The sequence below is a fragment of the Oryctolagus cuniculus genome, chromosome 6, assembly GCF_964237555.1.
Source record: "Oryctolagus cuniculus chromosome 6, mOryCun1.1, whole genome shotgun sequence".
Taxonomy (NCBI): domain Eukaryota; kingdom Metazoa; phylum Chordata; class Mammalia; order Lagomorpha; family Leporidae; genus Oryctolagus; species Oryctolagus cuniculus.
The window spans coordinates 98,645,832-98,662,207 of NC_091437.1; the positions used below are offsets into that span (position 1 = coordinate 98,645,832).

General features: G+C 48.7%; 1 protein-coding gene across 1 annotated transcript in view; it reads right to left on the reverse strand.

The window, feature by feature from the left end:
- The window catches only part of SBSPON (somatomedin B and thrombospondin type 1 domain containing), a 28,696-nt gene extending 12,810 nt beyond the window's left edge, over nucleotides 1-15,886 (reverse strand). The window contains exons 1-2 of the mRNA XM_008255656.4: nucleotides 15,539-15,886; nucleotides 1,194-1,388 (exon numbers count right to left, since the gene is read on the reverse strand). Of these exons, the coding sequence (XP_008253878.2) occupies nucleotides 1,194-1,388; nucleotides 15,539-15,752 (409 nt within the window). The 5' untranslated portion in view covers nucleotides 15,753-15,886. The remainder of the gene's footprint in view (nucleotides 1-1,193; nucleotides 1,389-15,538) is intronic.
- Between the last annotated feature and the right edge of the window lie 490 nt (nucleotides 15,887-16,376).

Consider the following 16,376-nt stretch of genomic DNA (forward strand, 5'->3'; position numbering starts at 1 on the left):
TGCTATGTGGACCACCTTTCTGGGTCACCCTGTCCACATTCTGCCTAATAAATCTTGCCACGTTACTGTCCCTCCTGGTCACATCTCTTCCCTTGATCAGCCCTCAAATCCCTCAAACTCTGACCCACTGTCAAGTCTAACCACGGGGCAGTCTGGCAGGGCAGCTCTCCACGGCTCAGTCCCATCCCAAGGGAAGCCCCTTTCCCCTCTCTTCCCTTGATCATACCCGCTCATCGCTCCGTGCTTCTCTCACCCATTTTCTACCAGTTACACCAGTTCCCAAGGCTGTAAATTGCTGGAGTTATCTGATTCTTGCGCCCCTCCCATTAGACTGTGCATCCCCTCCAGCTTTTCCCCCTTGCAACCCCAGCACCTGGGCTTCAAGTAGATGCCTGGCATCAAGCAGATGCTCAGTAAATAAATATTTTTATGTGGAATAAGAAGAGGAGCAAATTGGCTTGATGAGGATGGTGCTGCCATGGAATTTTCCACATCCCTACGACAAGTGAAAAGCGTACGGTCTGTCTTATCCTGAGAAGTCAGCGTTTCACCCTATTGGATTCAATCCTGATTGACACTTTGGCCTTTCGGTTCAATTCTTTCTGAGCTTCACTGGGCTCCTGGCTTTTTAAAGAGCTGACTTCTGGCCCCTCTGCTGGCCACTCCTCACCCAGAATGATCTTTTTAAGTCTCAGATCTGATTACACCAGCAGAGGGAGATGTCTTGAGAAAACCACCTCATCGTTATTTAGAAATGTGCAACCATTCTCCTGTTTCCCCACGTGTGTGAATGTACATGATGAACAGGAATTACAGTGCAAGGTGTAATAGCACAGTCCATACTGGACTCTGGCTATCCTGGGTGCAACAGCATCACCCTACTAACTGGCTGGATTGAGTTCAACTGCACACCTTGTATGCGTGATTCTTTTATGACTGAGCCCATGCACAATGAGACTGGGCCTTTGGGTTGTGCCCACTGAGCCTAGCGAGGGAGGGGAGGCGTTTGTGCAGCTGGCCATGAATTCCTTTTTAAGCATTTCCTGAGCTTCCTGTCTACTCTGGGCACAGCGGCCCATCCCACTCCCTGCAGCGCATGGAACTTTCCGTGCCTAGCACAATGCCCTGCACAGGATGAAGTGGCCAAGTAAGCCATGAAAGATAACAGGCAGCAGCCATAAAAGCACCAGTACCGAAGGCGTGCCCGCAGTCCTGGCCCTGTGGCGTGGAGTATTCCAGGCAGCCGGCTCTCTCTTCCAGGGGTGGGCAGGGCGCACCGCCGTTCTGAGGCTCCTGCTGCACAGAGCGCGTGCGCACGCGGGTCGTTGGCTTGCACTGGTCTGCACAGGCACTCCAGGGGCTCCACTCCCCCACGGAGCACGGACGAGCTGCAAAAGAGCACAACAGGACACTCACCGCAGGAAACCCAGCCAGCCTGCTCCCACCAACACCAACAGCACGATGTAGCCCCATGCAAACGTCACCTTCACCTGAGCCCTGTATCAAGGGTGACACACAGCCTCAGCACATCCCGGGTGACACTGGCTCCCCCCACCGTGATGATTAACTGAGAGTCACGACCCCTTAGAGGCTAGCGGACATCACCAGGGTCCTGAAGCTGGGTCTGTGCTAGGGGCACATACACAACTACATGAGATGGGTGGCTTCAGGGTACTTCTCACACTCCCAGGGTTAGATCGGACCTTTGCTTTCTTGGTTCCTTAGTGTTAACTTTATCTGCCATGCATTTTTGAGGTACAGTGTGACATTTCACTGAACCTATACAATGTGTAATGATCAGATCTCAGGGTAACTGGCATATCCAATCACCTGAAACATAATTTCTCGGTGTTAGAACATTCAGAGTCTTCTGTTAGATATTTTGAGATATTCAATTAATTGTTGTCCACCATTTTCATCTTAATGTGTTATAGAACACTAGAAGTTATTCCTCCTAGCACACTGTACCTGAACCTGTTAACCATCCTCTCACCAGCCCCTTCCCTCTCCCCATATCATTTTTATTATAACAGTAACACACATGCTTTGTAGGAAGTGTAAAACAAAAACAGAAGCATAAAAGAAGAACATGAATTTCACCCACCAAGAATTCCATCACCTACCCAGGTCCGTCTTTATTAGCTGGTGGGGTTTAGGGCCACATTCAGAGAGGGTCCCTATACTTTAGGCTGTCCCTATTTACTCCGTTCTCATCCTCCATGGCTCACCCACTCAAACTGTGAGGGTGCATGCTCAGACATGCGCATCCGAGTCCCAGAGAAGTAAGGAGGCCCCGTGGCCATGCAGGAAGGTGTGGTCAGACTCCAGAGTCTTGTTCTTTCTTTTAGTCTGCTTTCCTGCACACATTTCATTCCTCGGAGCTCAGCTCAGCTGGCCTCTCAGCTGCCAGCCATGCGCCCTGGGATCCAGCAAGGATTCACCTAACAGACCAGCCAAGCCAGTTTCTTGTTGATTATGAAGTCCGTTTCCCAAGTCACAAGATGGAATACTGAATTCAACTTCCTCACCAGGACTTTAAAATCAGGGTGGTTTCACATTTAACTTTCCCATTGAAATTTTTCTCTCTTTTTTTTAAGATTTTATTTATTTGAGAGGTAGAATAACAGAGAGAGGGAGAGATAAAGGTCTTCCATCCACTGGTTCAATCCCCAAATGGCCACAAAGGCTGGAGTTGAGCCTATCTGAAGCCAGGAGATTCTTCCAGGTCTCCTACATGGATTCAGGGGCCCACGCACTTGGGCCATCTTCTACTGTTTTCCCAGGATCCAGCAGGGAGAGCTGGATCAGAACTGGAGCAGCCAAGACTCAAACCTGTGCCCATATGGGATGCCAGCACCACAGGCAGATGCCTAACCTTCTATGCCACAATGCTGGCTCCTCCCACTGAAATTTCTAATAAGTCTCTTAAAAGGACAGTAGTGAGTTTTTTTTTGTTTGTTTGTTTTGACAGGCAGAGTTAGACAGTGAGAGAGACAGAGAGAAAGGTCTTCATTCCGTTGGTTCACAACCCAAATGGTCGCTAAGGCTGGCGAGCTGCGCCGATCTGAAGCCAGGAGCCAGGTGCTTCTCTTGGTCTCCCATGCGGGTGCAGGGCCCAAGCACTTGGGCCATCCTCCACTGCACTCCCGGGCCACAGCAGAGAGCTAGACTGGAAGAGGAACAACCGGGACAGAATCCAGCACCCCGACCGGGACTAGAACCCGGGGTGCCGGCGCCACAGGTGGAGGATTAGCCTAGTGAGCCACGGCGCCGGCCAGTAGTGAGTTTTTAAATTGAATTATTTCAGGACTTGATAGTAAATGTCAGAAAAGAATGAGAAGATAGAAGGGGCCTACAAACTAGAAACCAAAACTTGTTTTTCCCCACAAAGTAGGACCCACTTTTCCTATTACCCTCATACTTCAGGGTGTTTTCAACAAGAAAGCATTTTGGGGGCAGGCACTTGGCCTAGCAGTTAAGACCCCAGTCAGAATCTGCATCCCATATCGGAGTGCCTGGATCTGAGTTCCAGTTCTACTCCTAATTCCAGCTTCCTGTCAGTGCAGACCCTGGGAGGCAGCAGTGATAGCTCATGTTCACTGGGCTCCTGTTACCCACTTGGGAGATCTGGATCTGGACTGAGTTCCCAGCCCCCAGCTTTGGGCCCAGTTCCAGCCGTTCCAGGCATTTGGGAACCTATGGTTGAGAGCTCTGTCTGTCTCCCTGCCTCTAAAAGAAATAGAATAAGTAAGAAAGCTTGGTTTTTCTTTTTGAGAAAGCATTTTGAGTACTTTGTAAGCCTGCTTTGGACTTTTGACAGTTTGTACCTAGAAACTTGTTTTGCCAGTACATTCCAGTTTAGGGTTTTTGGAGGACATATTAGGCAGTAAACTACTCTGAACATGAAAAAGGTCACACAACATAATACTTGTCAATAATTCAAAAGTTGCAATATTTTTTAAAACACATTCTCATCCAAGTTCTAAAAACCTGGAGGCATCACAAATCCACTCCCTAAAGTATGAACCACACTAGCGCTCATTCCCAATGTCTACCAGGTCACTTCCCACTCTTGTTGCCTCTTATTGACCCCTCCCTTTTGCTAGTCCTAATACCATGATTTCATTGGTGCATCCAACCAGGAATCATCAAAAGAAACCCCCGGGCTGGGAGCAGGTTGAGAAGGACACCTCCTGGCCTCACTCTCTGAATCTCTCTCTTCCTCTTTCAGACCATTTCACCCCTGGTCTAACATCCTGCCCTTGGTGTGTTGGACTCAAACAACACTTAATAATACACTTTTTAAAATATATATTTGTTTCGGATATTTTGTTACTGTGGTGTAGTGGGTAAAGCTGCCACCTGCAGTGCCGGCATCCCATATGGGCACCAGTTCTAGTCCTGGCTGCTCCACTTCCATCCAGCTCTCTGCTATGGCCTGGGAAAGCAGTAGAAGATGGCCCAAGTCCTTGGGCCCCTGCACTGGCATGGGAGACCCGGAGAAGCTCCAGGCTTCTGGCTTCAGATCTGTACAGCTGTAGCTGTTGCAGCCATCAGGAGAGTAAACCAGTGGATGGAAGATCTCTCTCTCTCTCTCTCAGCCTCTGCCTCTCTGTAACTCTGCCTTTCAAATAAATAAATAAATCTTTTAAAAAATCATGTATTTGTTTCAAAGGTTAATATGTGGATACCATTCTAAAATAAAATTTTGCCATGGTGTTAACTAAGAATTTAGTAATATGGCCTTGTGTTAGACTCCATCCATATGGTAAAAGACAACGTTGCAGACTCTTCTAACTGATTTAGTTTCTCAGAATTTCCTCAACATTTGTGTGTCATGTTCACAGTCTGAATTTTATTTGGGTTGGTCCCACAGTTAAAGTCCTCAAAATCACAAAATCATTACATCGGTTGTTGTTCCTATTGATTCAGACTTGTCCTTGGCAAAATGCTATTTCCTGTTTTCAGTCCATGACTTTTAAAGGCCTATACAGATAGTCAGAAAGTTCCAGGGTTTAGGACAACAGCTCAAAGTCTTAATTACAAGATAAAATGAAAAAAAAAATTTTCATAGAATTATATGAATTAAAAGGCATTCCACAAAATATTCAGTGTGGGAAAATTGAATTAGGTGTTTATCCCTATTCTGCACCCAAAGAGTCTATTCTTGCCTCGCTGGTGAACTTTTGATTCTTTGGGTTGCAAACCATCATAGATCATATGAGATCTTTGGTCACAGAGGTTAGGGGAAGTACAGGAACTCCTAACAGATTTATTAGAAGTCATATATTACAGCTGCGTGGCACAAATTTCCTTTGAACTATTCTGTTAGTATCCTTGTCCCTTTTCCCACTAAAGCTTATCTAATTCACATCAGCACACAGGATAATGGAGTATTTTTTCTTAAAAACTGACTTTTTCAGTCTTCACACGTAGTTTCACCAAGCCAGTTGTCACCAAACCGCGTCATGCAGTGAACAGAATGATCACCGTTGCTGCCAAGCCCATCACAGCTTCTCAAAGGCTTCACAGAGAGGTGGTGATGACATCAACCCACCTCTTGCAGGGGGAGGAAACCTAGACTTAGTGGGAGACAGGAAGCTTGCCAAGCTCTTTCTTTTCTTTGTTTAAACTCAACCCAGTACTCAGGTTGCATCTCTCCATAATCCACCCATGGACATGAATTTGAATATAAGCAATTTATTTGGGGTGAACCCAAGAAGCAACATAAGGGAGTGGAGAACAGAGATAGAGAAGAAAACACGAAGAGAAAGAGACATGGAGAGGACATTTCAGTTCCCACTGTTGGCCCAGTTGGCACCTCTGGCTCTCAGCTCACTGAGATAATGGATCAGAGTGTAAGGTATCAAGTCTGGCCTGAGTTATCAACTACCTACCCCCGCCCCCCTTCTCAGGAGCTTTCCGGTTGTCAGATATCCCTCCCGCAGCCCAGGAGAGTGGCCAAGAATGGAAAAGTAAGTTACACACGTGTCAGTAAGGAACACACACACAAAAGCAGAGTACATTTTCACCTGTCCTAAAAGAATGGCCAGTCACGTCCAAGGACAATTACTTTAAAAATAGATCACTAGAGGTTTTTTAATTTTTCATATTTTTTGATTTTTAATTTTAATTTTTTAAATTTTCAATTTTTCTTAAGGTTTAATTTTATTCATTTGAAATGCAGAGAAACAGATAAGATGCAGAGAGCTCCTATCCACTGATTTTCTCCCCAATTGCCTACAACAACCAGGGCTGGGTCAGGCTGAAGCCAGGAGCCTGGAACTCAATACCGGGCTCCCAACTGAGTGCCTTTCTCTCCCAGCATAGGCTCCTCACGTTGATGGCTGGGACTTTGACACCCCCTGTCTCAAAGTTACTGCTGGGCTTTCTCCAGGGCCACTCACAGCTTGGCAAGTTGTGCCAACCAAGCCTGGACATCTTATTCTCAACCTTTAGGTATAACAGGTAATTTAAAAATGTTTTCCGAAGTTTTCCTCGATACTGCCAAATGCCCACACACCCAGAGCAACAATTTAAGCGGGTAGCCAGAGCCCTTCCTTTCATAAATATTGTTTGTGCTATTTCTTCTATGGGGAGAGGCCGTTCTTGTTTTCACGGAGCAGGGTCTCCTAGGTTAAGCACAGAGACTTGCACATTCTCCTTTGTAATCTAGCCCTGCCTGCTTGGCTCTTTGCCACCTGCGAATTTAAGGCCACCCACGATCAAGCGGTTTCCATGTTGTGTTAAGTCCAAAAGTTCAAATCATTCCTAAGGAAATGTTCTTTCTGCACTTGGCCCATAGCAGTACCCATTTATGCTGAGCTATTGTTTCTTCTTCTTCTTCTTCTTCTTCTTCTTCTTCTTCTTCTTCTTCTTCTTCTTCTTCTTCTTCTTCTTCTTCTTCTTCTTCTTCTTTTAATATTTTATTTATTTACTTGAGAGGCAGAGCCACAGACAGAAGGAGAGACAGAGAGAGAGGTCTTCCATCCTCTGGTTCACTCCCCAAGTGGCCACAGTGGCCAGAGCTGGGCCAGTCCAAAGCCAGAAGCCAGAAGCTTCCTCCAGGTCTTCCACATAGGTGCAGGGGCCCAAGCACTTGTGCCATCCTCCACAGATTTGCCAGGCAACAACAGAGAGCTGGATAGGAAGAGAAACTGCTGGGACACGAACCAGCGCCCACATGGGATGCCAGCACCACAGGCAGAGGATTAGCCCACTATACCACAGTGCCAGGCCTGCCTGAGCTATTGTTTCTTAACATTCTATGGAAGAAAAATGAGACAGTCCTGTCCCCTTGATGACCGATTTTAACTGTCATCTGCCCTTTCCTGTCCTGTATAGATATCATTTTCCATGAAAGCTCCTCTGAAAGTCAAATGTGACTCACCTGACCCATGTGCCTATTGACCCTTCAAAAGGTCCCAATAAAATGATCAAGGATTATTTTTTTGCTCTTGCAGAAATCAAATTATCTGGGCCCCTATGGGGTGTTTTTCCTCTTATGTGACAGTAACTGGACTAGTTCATGAAAAGCTAGGAAGACAATGAAATGGGCTATCTCATTAGGTAAATAGACTTTGACACACCGTGTCAACCCAAAAAATATATATATACAATTTTTTTAAACGATGCATTTTATTTTCTGGGTAGCAGGTTTCCAGGTGAACTGTCGTATGTTTGTGTGTGAGTGTACATTATCTGTGTTTTCCAAATTATCTACTCCAACCACTTACTTTGTAGTCAAGGAAGGAAAATGTTATTTTAAAAAGGAAACACACTGGTGGCAGTGGCCTCCAAAGCCATGAACAGTGCCCCATGGGTGGAATGACTGTTCATGTTCTTTCAACAAACACTTCCATTTTTTTAAAAATGGATTTTCATTTTATTTTAAAGGCAGAGAAACAGAGAGACAGATGGAAAGAGATCTTCCATCCAAAAGTTCACCCCCAAAATGCGGGCAACAGCCAGGGCTGAGGCAGGTTGAAGCCAGGAACTTGGAACTCAGTCCAGGTCAAGCATGTGTATGGCAGGGACTCACACACATGAGCTATCACTGCCACCTCCCAGACTCACATTAGCAGAGACCTGGATCAGAAGCAGGGGAGGGGGACTCAGATCAAGCACTCGGATATGGGACGAGGGCTTCCCAAGCTGCGTCTTAACCCCCACACAACCCCTTAACAAACATTATTAAGTGGCATTGTGATGACCACTAGGAGATTACAAACAGGACACATTCTGCCCTTGAGGAACACAGAAGTGATAGAGATGGCTGCTTACTCTACCAGTCTTGGTTTATTTGGGGCCTACCCTGCAGGCCCACAGCTTTTCATAAAGGCCCAAGTCTCTGGGCAGAAAAACACAGATTTCCAGGTTTCGAATCTTGCACTACCATTTATTAGTGATGTGACTTGGTGCAAATCACCTGACCTTTCTGTGTCTCCATTTCTCTCCATAAAATGAAACTACAATAAGAAAGCAGCTTGAGCAGGTTGTGAGGCCCAAGTGAGTGAACTGCCGGGCAGTGCTCAGGGGCGTGCAGAGCACAGAGTATATGGCAGGCGAGTGTTAATGACTTCACCCTCCTGCACTGCACATTTGGCTGAAGCCAAATCCTACTAAGTCCAGCCATGCTGGACACTAGCTCCAGGCTCTGCTCACTTTCTCTACCGAGGCAAAGGCAAGGGAAGCCGTATGATGACTCTCGCGCTGTGCTGGCTCCCGTCGAGCCTCAGCTTCCTCAGTCATCACATTCCTTCCTTTGGGTGAGTTTGGAGCTAACTTTTCAAGCACAGTGCTCCTTTTCCCTCTAGATAGGATGCCATGTTTTGAGCCAGTCTGTTTCCTGAATTCCTCATAAATCTAAAAGACACTGGTCCATGGAGGCTACTCAATTTTTGTCCTGCTCCACCTGCCTTACTTATTAGCCTTTCTTAAGTTGTCATCAATGCAATGCAACCTACTCTCTCTATGACCGTAGAAGGCAGACCCTAAGAAGCCAACTGATGAACTAGAGATCAGGATGTTACAGGTTTGAAAAGCAAGGCTTCCTCGAAGTTCTTCCAAGGTGGGATGGCTTGGATCTGTTCCCCAACTCGACCTCTCCCCATTCTTGGCCTGGCTCAGCTAATAGAGAATTTTCTATCCCTTTGCAGGGTGGGGTAAGGGGGAGTTGTGATATATTATTGGTGTTGAAACCTATCCAGCCTCATAGTGAGATTTTCTAAGATAACTGAATCAGAATAGATTTGTTTGTCTGTTTAATAATGGCATACATCAAAATTTTGATTTTTACATGAGTAAAGTCCAAACTGTCTTCTCAGAAAAAGAAATGCCAGTGCTTCATCTCTCAGCCATACCCAAAACGTGCATTTATCAAGGTGAAAAATATCAGAAAGAATACAAGTGATCATGTTCAGCCATACCAACGCGGTTCCAGTTTTCATTCAGATTGATTGTAGTAGCAATGGTTAGCAACAATAGGTAACACGAAGGGCTTCACAAAGTTCACAGAAATGTGTATCACAGAAAAGACTGCATGGATTTCCAAAAAATTTTAGCACCAAAATACATGTATTTAAAAAAAATTGAAAAGGGGACAGTCCTGTGGCATGGCAGGTTAAGGTCCTGGCCTGCAGTGCTAGTATCCCTTATGGGTGCCAGTTCATGTCCCAGCTGCTCCGCTTCCAATTCAGCTCCCTGCTAATGTGTCTGGGAAAGCAGCAGAGGATGGCCCAAGTCCTTGGGCCCCTGCACCCATGTGGGAGACTCAGAGGAAGCTCCTGGTTCCTGGCTCCAGGTTGGCTCTACTCCAGCCATTGCGGCCATTTGGGGAGTGAACTCTCTTTCAAATAAATAAAATAAATCTTCAAAAAAAATTGAAAGGCAAACAGAGCAATGGCTCACTCCTTAAATGTCTGCAAGAGTCAGGGCTGGGCTGGATCAGAGGGAATCTAGACCTCAGTCTGAGTCTCCTACAAGGGTGGTGGGGACACAAGTACTTAAGCCATCACTGCTGTCTCCCAGGTGTGCATTAACAGGAAGCTGGATAGGAATCAGCGCAAGAACTTGAACCCAGGCACTTTGATATGGGATGTGGCCTTCTTAAATGACATCTGTACCAAAAGACAGCCCCTAACCTTGTCTTTGAATTCCACTTTTCCATGAACTTTCTGAAACTGCCTCATATACCATTGGGTAAGGAGAACTGATTCTAGGCAGCAGAATGGTTCTATGTAGGAAGAGTAACTGGGGCACCACTGTGCTCGACCTTGGTTTATCTAGGCATGAAAAATAAATAAGAATAAACCTATTTGGGGCTGGTGCTGTGGCACAGATGGTTAAAGCCCCAGCCTGCAGCACTGGCATCCCATATGGGCAACTGGTTCGAGTCCTGGCTGCTCCACTTCCAATCCAGCTCTCTGCTATGGCCTGGGAAAGCAGTGGAAGATGGACCAAGTCTTTGGGCCTCTGCTCCCTCATGGGAGACCCAGAAGAAGCTCCTGGCTCCTGCTTCAGATCAGCACAGTTCCGGCCATTGAGGCCATTTGGGGAGTGAACCAGAAGATGGAAGACCTCTCTCTGTGTGTCTACCTCTCTCTGTAACTCAATTAACTCAAATTAATAAAATAAATCTTTTTTAAAAAACCCTATTTGAATTGGCAAAAACAGGTGCGGCTGACAGGCAGTCGTGGGTTCAAGATCTCAGCTCTTCAGCTCATTTATGTTAACCTGAGCGATGAGAATCCCGAAAAGGCTCAGCTTCTGCATCCGTAAAATGCTGATGTGGGTCACAAACACCATCTCCCAAACCCTTGAGGAAGTGACTTTCAGAGTTCAGGACCACCTGGATTCTAGAAGGGAATCTTACGTTGGATGTGCCCTCTTCCTACAGTGTCTCAGACAGCCCCTTTCCAAACATATTTTTATTTCCAAGGCCAGATATATTCGCACAAAATGGAATAACCAAAGACTATCAATAATCTTCCATCAACTCAGGTCAGGTAGGATGTTTGCTGCCAAATGAATCACCAAAAAAAAAGACCCTTTAGAATTTTACAATTTTTTAAAAAAGGTATTTATTTTAAAAGCAGAGAGAGGGGACAGAGAGATCTCCCATCTGCTGGTTTACTCCCCAAATGCCTGCAATAGCCAGAGCTGAAGCCACGAGCCTGGAACTCCATCCAATCCTCCCACATGGATGTCAGGGACTCAAACACTTAAGACCTCGCTTGCAGCCCTCCAGGGTGTGCATTAGCAGGAAGACGACATGGGAACAGAGCTGGGATTCAAACAGAGGCACTGCACTAGGGGATACAGGCTTCTCAAGCAGCATCTTAACTACTATGCCAAGCCTCTGCCTCCAGAATTTGAGCCCTTTTTGGATTTTTGGATTGTCAATCAGGAATTGTGGTCCAGACCTGCCTTTCTTACAGAATTGCTGGAAGAATTAAATGAGACAAAGTGTATATGTACTTGGCACATGATGGGAATTCAATAAAACGTTTTTGTTTTAATTTTTAAAGAGTTCTTTTAAAGATTTATTTATGTACTTGAATGGCAGAGTGACAGAGAGAAAGAGAGTAAGAGGCAGAGAGAGATTTTTCATCCATTGGTTCACCTCCCAAATGGCCACAACAGCCACGGCTGGTCCAGGCCAAAGCCAGGAGCCTGGAACTTCACTGGGTCTCCCACATGGATGGCAGGGGCCCAAGTACTTGAACCATCTTCTGCTTTGTTCCTTCCCAGACACGTTAACAGGGAGCTGGATCAGAAGCAGAGCAGCTGGGACTTGAATTGGTACTCATATGGAATGCCAGCATTGCAGGCAGTGGCTTAACCCACTGCTATACAATGCCAGGCCCCAATAAAGGATATTTATGACTTAACAACAACTCATAGAAATCACTGTAATATATCATCACAAACCATTGTGCAAATATTCAATCATAAAATATTCCCCAGTGCCAACCAACAGTACATTTGCTACTTAAGTGCCGACCTGAGCGCCTGGATTTCCAGGCATTATCTCCCTCCCTCCACTCCTCCACCAGTTGCACCTGGTGCTTCTGGGCCCCAGAGGCTGACACACAATCTGCAAAGCCAGTGGTTGGCAGCATAAAGGGTGAACCTGACATCCTCTGATCTGAAGGGCAACATGGAAGCATTCAGATTACTTCTGGGAAGAAAAAAATTCGCACGTCAAAAGTAAATACCAGGGAGGCAGACTGTGCGAATGGAAGCCTGCATTCCAGGAGCTGCCTGGTCAGCTCTGGGCAGGGGAGGCAGGGCCAGGGCCACCGGGCTGTGCGCCCACTGTCAGCACAGCTGTGGCGCTTGTGCAGGGTGGGGGACACAGAGCTCTTCAATGCACTGCGCCCTCCCCTCCCATCCCTGACAGCACCCACAGGCTGGGGCTGGCCAACAAGCCACTTCTTCCTGCCTCTGTTTTCCCCTCTACACCCACAAGAAACTCCAGGTGCAGAGAACTGACAACCAAGGAGCCCTGTGGACCCACAAATGCTGCTTCCGAGGCCTGCCAGGTCCTCTCCCGATCCCGGCGGGGGTCCTGAAGATGCTCCTCTGGCAATGCCATTAGACACCACTTCCTGTCGGCCACTCCCAGCCCTTCTCCCAGCACGTGCCTCCTGTGGTCTCTTTCTGCCTTCTTCCCAAGGAGGGAAAGCCATCTCATGTCTTCCACACTTACCCAATAAGCCCCCGCTCCCAAAATAGGCTCTTTGTTTTACCCTTTCTGCTCCTAGACTGAAAATCAACAATTTCTTTTTAACCAAATAAAAGCCGCAGCTCCCTGCTGCGCCGTGAGGTCTTTTGAAAGCAAGTTCTTCTCATAACTCTCACCTGGTCTTTCCCCTCTCCTAAGTGCAGGAATCCCTCCAGAGCTAGCTGAGTCCTCCATTTGTCCCGTGTACCACTGGATCTTTAGGGCCCAGCACATCAGCACAGACAGGCTGATGCCCACAGTAACTGCCGCCCTCCTCTGGCCCCCTTCTCCTGGAGACCCTTGCTCACTCTTCAGGACTAGGTGGCCCACGACTTCCTCCAGGAAGTCTTCCTTGAGGTCCTCAGCTACTTAAAGTTTCTGCTCCCAGACCACCTCTTGGATCTCCCATCTCAGTAGACTAGTCCCTCTTTATCCAGGATTTCATTTTCCACAGTTTCAGCTTCCCAAAGTCAACCATGACTCAAAAATATTACATGGAAAATTCCAGAATGCACAGCTCATAGTTTGAATAGTGCCCCATTCTGAGTAGTGGGGTGAACTCTTGCTCCATCCACTCCAGGACATGAACCATCCCTTTATCCATCCTAGCCACACTGTAGATGTCACCTAGAAGCTGTCTCTCTCACCAGATCAACCTCTTACTGTCGCAGGGCTTGTGTTCAGGTGAGCCTTATTTTACTTAATAATGACCCTAAATGCAAGAACAGTCGTGATGCAAAGGAGGCACCAGGAAACAGCTCATGGAAGAACTGATCTGGTGCTACGTGACCACGCTCCAGAGCATCTAGGAAAACATATGGTCTGTACAGGGTGTACAGGGTGTGTACCATCCACACTTTGAGGCATCCACTGGGGATTGGAACGCGCCTCCCCGGGATGAGGAGGGTGACCGCACTGAGCACATTGCGTGCAGTTGTACCTGGTATGCTCAGCTGAACCAGGAACCCCCAGGGCACAGAAAATGCATCTTTCTCATCTCTCCATCCTGCGCTTGCCACAGATCCAACACACTCTCTGGACTATGTGAATTCTGTAATTACCTCTAACATACAGGCAAGCCCCTCATGAGAGACAGTGAGGGAAGCTTTGCTTGAGTTATCCAAGTAAGCGGAGCAAACGGAGGGTCAGGATGCTCCGGGGAGGGGCTGGGGACCCCTGGCTTGCAGGCCCTGTCTATCCTACATAGCTGACTCTTCCACCTTACTTTAATAGTAAAATACCCAGGCCTTGCAGCAGGCAGAGGCAAGCAGCTTATCAAAAACATATATCGCCTCTCATAGGTAAATCATTAGCTTGCAACACCCTTCTGGTCCAAAACTGGCCATGGGCTGGGGGCCCTTTCAAGAGAATTAACTGCAAAACTTGTTCTCAAATAGTACTTTTTACGTTGTGTGTGTGTGTGTGTGTGTGCCAACTGTTGAAATCTTTACTTAGTATAGAGTTGGTCTTCTGTATATAAAGTTAATTAAAAGTGAATCATAGACCGGCGCCACGGCTCACTAGGCTAATCCTCTGCCTTGCGGCGCCGGCACACCAGGTTCTAGTCCCGGTCCTGGCGCCAGATTCTGTCCCGGTTGCCCCTCTTCCAGGCCAGCTCTCTGCTGTGGCCAGGGAGTGCAGTGGAGGATGGCCCAAGTGCTTGGGCCCTGCACCCCATGGGAGACCAGGATAAGTACCTGGCTCCTGCCATCGGATCAGCGCGGTGCGCCGGCCGCAGTGGCCATTGGAGGGTGAACCAACGGCAAAGGAAGACCTTTCTCTCTGTCTCTCTCTCTCACTGTCCACTCTGCCTGTCAAAAAAATAAAGTAAAATAAAAGTGAATCATAATGAAGAATGGGATGGGAGAGGAAGTAAGAGGAGGGACAGGAGTTGGGGTGGGAGGGTGGGTATGAGGGGGAAAACCACTATATTCCTAAGTTGTACCTATGAAAATTGTATTCATTAAATAAAAACTTTAAAATAATAATAATAAAAAAAAGAAGCAAAGAGGCACCCTGTTCCAGGGCTATGACACAGCCCTTGGGTTCCTCTCCCTGGAAGATGCTGAGAAGCCCACACATGGGTCCTTGACCTTGAACCCTAACCCAGATGTGGTTTGGGAGGCAATGTGATTGACAGAGCAGGACTACTTTTGTTTCCAGACCTGGCTTCTCTCACATCACCGTGCTTCTTCCCTCACCTTTTAATTCATTTAAGCCATCCTTTATTGACCCTTCACCAGAGCAAGGCACCAGTGAGACACTGTGGAAACTCTGAAGATGAAAAAGACTGACCCTAGGGGCTGCCATTTGTGGTACAGCAGGTCCAGAGGTGAGGACAACCCCAGTCCTCCAAAAACTTGCTCTCCGGAAGAAAGCAGCCTCCCAAAGCAAGCTCTTGGCACAAGGTGAGATAATGACAGCTTCCTGCCCTCCTCACCTGTCGCTGAGCTCCATAGACCCCTCAGGGTCAACAGGTGAGTGGTGGAGCCCGGCCGGGGCATGCCCCTGAGACCTGACCCTGCAGATGGTGGAGGCCCTATCCAGCAGGGGTTCCTGGGTCCCAGAATTCAAGCACAGAGTGGCCCCACACTCCGCCAGCAGTCCTGCCCTGATTTGGGGGGGTGGGGGGGGACCCTGCAGCCCCTTCCAGCCAGCTGTGGTGGGAGGGCTGCGTTGGAACAGGCTGCGATGGAGGGGCTGGACACGCAGCGATGGAAGGGGTTGGGGGGTGCTTGGCGCAGCACCCTACCCTGCGCAGATTGGCTGAGGGCAAACAGCTGGCGCCCCACCCTGGGCCCAGCCACCCACCTGGGCACGCCCTGGCGTAGTCGAAGCAGCAGTCGCCGGTGAGGCGGCAGGCTTGGTCGCAGAAGCAGGTCCCAAAGACCCTGTCCAGCCTCCAGCCACGGACGAAGCAGGCAGGGTCCCGGCCGGGGCAGCAACGCCCGGCCTCGGCGCAGCCGCCCAGGGCCCCAGGCCACAAACGCGCCAACGCGCACAGCGCCATCCACAGGGTCCTCATGGCCAGGGCTGCTGGGCGCCTGCGACACCGCAGACCCCCGGGGGCAAGTGTCTGCTCTTCGGAGAGCCGCGGCCCCGGAGCTGCCCGGGAGCCCAGCGAGGCGCAGCCCGGCCCTGCCCCGCGCCCGGCCCCCGCCCTCGCGCGGCCCCTCCCCAGCCCTGGCTGCGCGCCCGTCGGGGCTCCGGGCGGGAGGCTGCGACTGCCCCTGCCCAGGACGCGCACTTCGGGCACCCGCCCGCGCCCCCGGCCCAGCCCGGAGATCGCCCCCCGGGAGAGCAGAAAGGCAGGTGCTCCAGGGTCGAGGCGCCCAACCTGGAACCTGGCCAAGGCGGCCACATTTCCTGGTCCCAAACTCTGCTTCCTGACCTCTGGGGACACGCTAGCGAGCGGGTGTTTTGACTCTAATGCCGTGAACCAGCGCTTGGTGTACGCCCAAGGGGTATGAGCAGCACCCCGCGCGCGGACTCCCGGGGGTAGCCCGGGAGAGCCCTAGCTGTGTCTTTTCCAGGGCAGCAGCTCCCCAGCCCTCGGAGTGCCCCCTAGGCATAGAGAATCAAGCAGCTAAGGGCAAAGACTCGTGCTATCTTTCTGCTGCGTTTTATAAAGGGACTTTTCTGCCCCCAG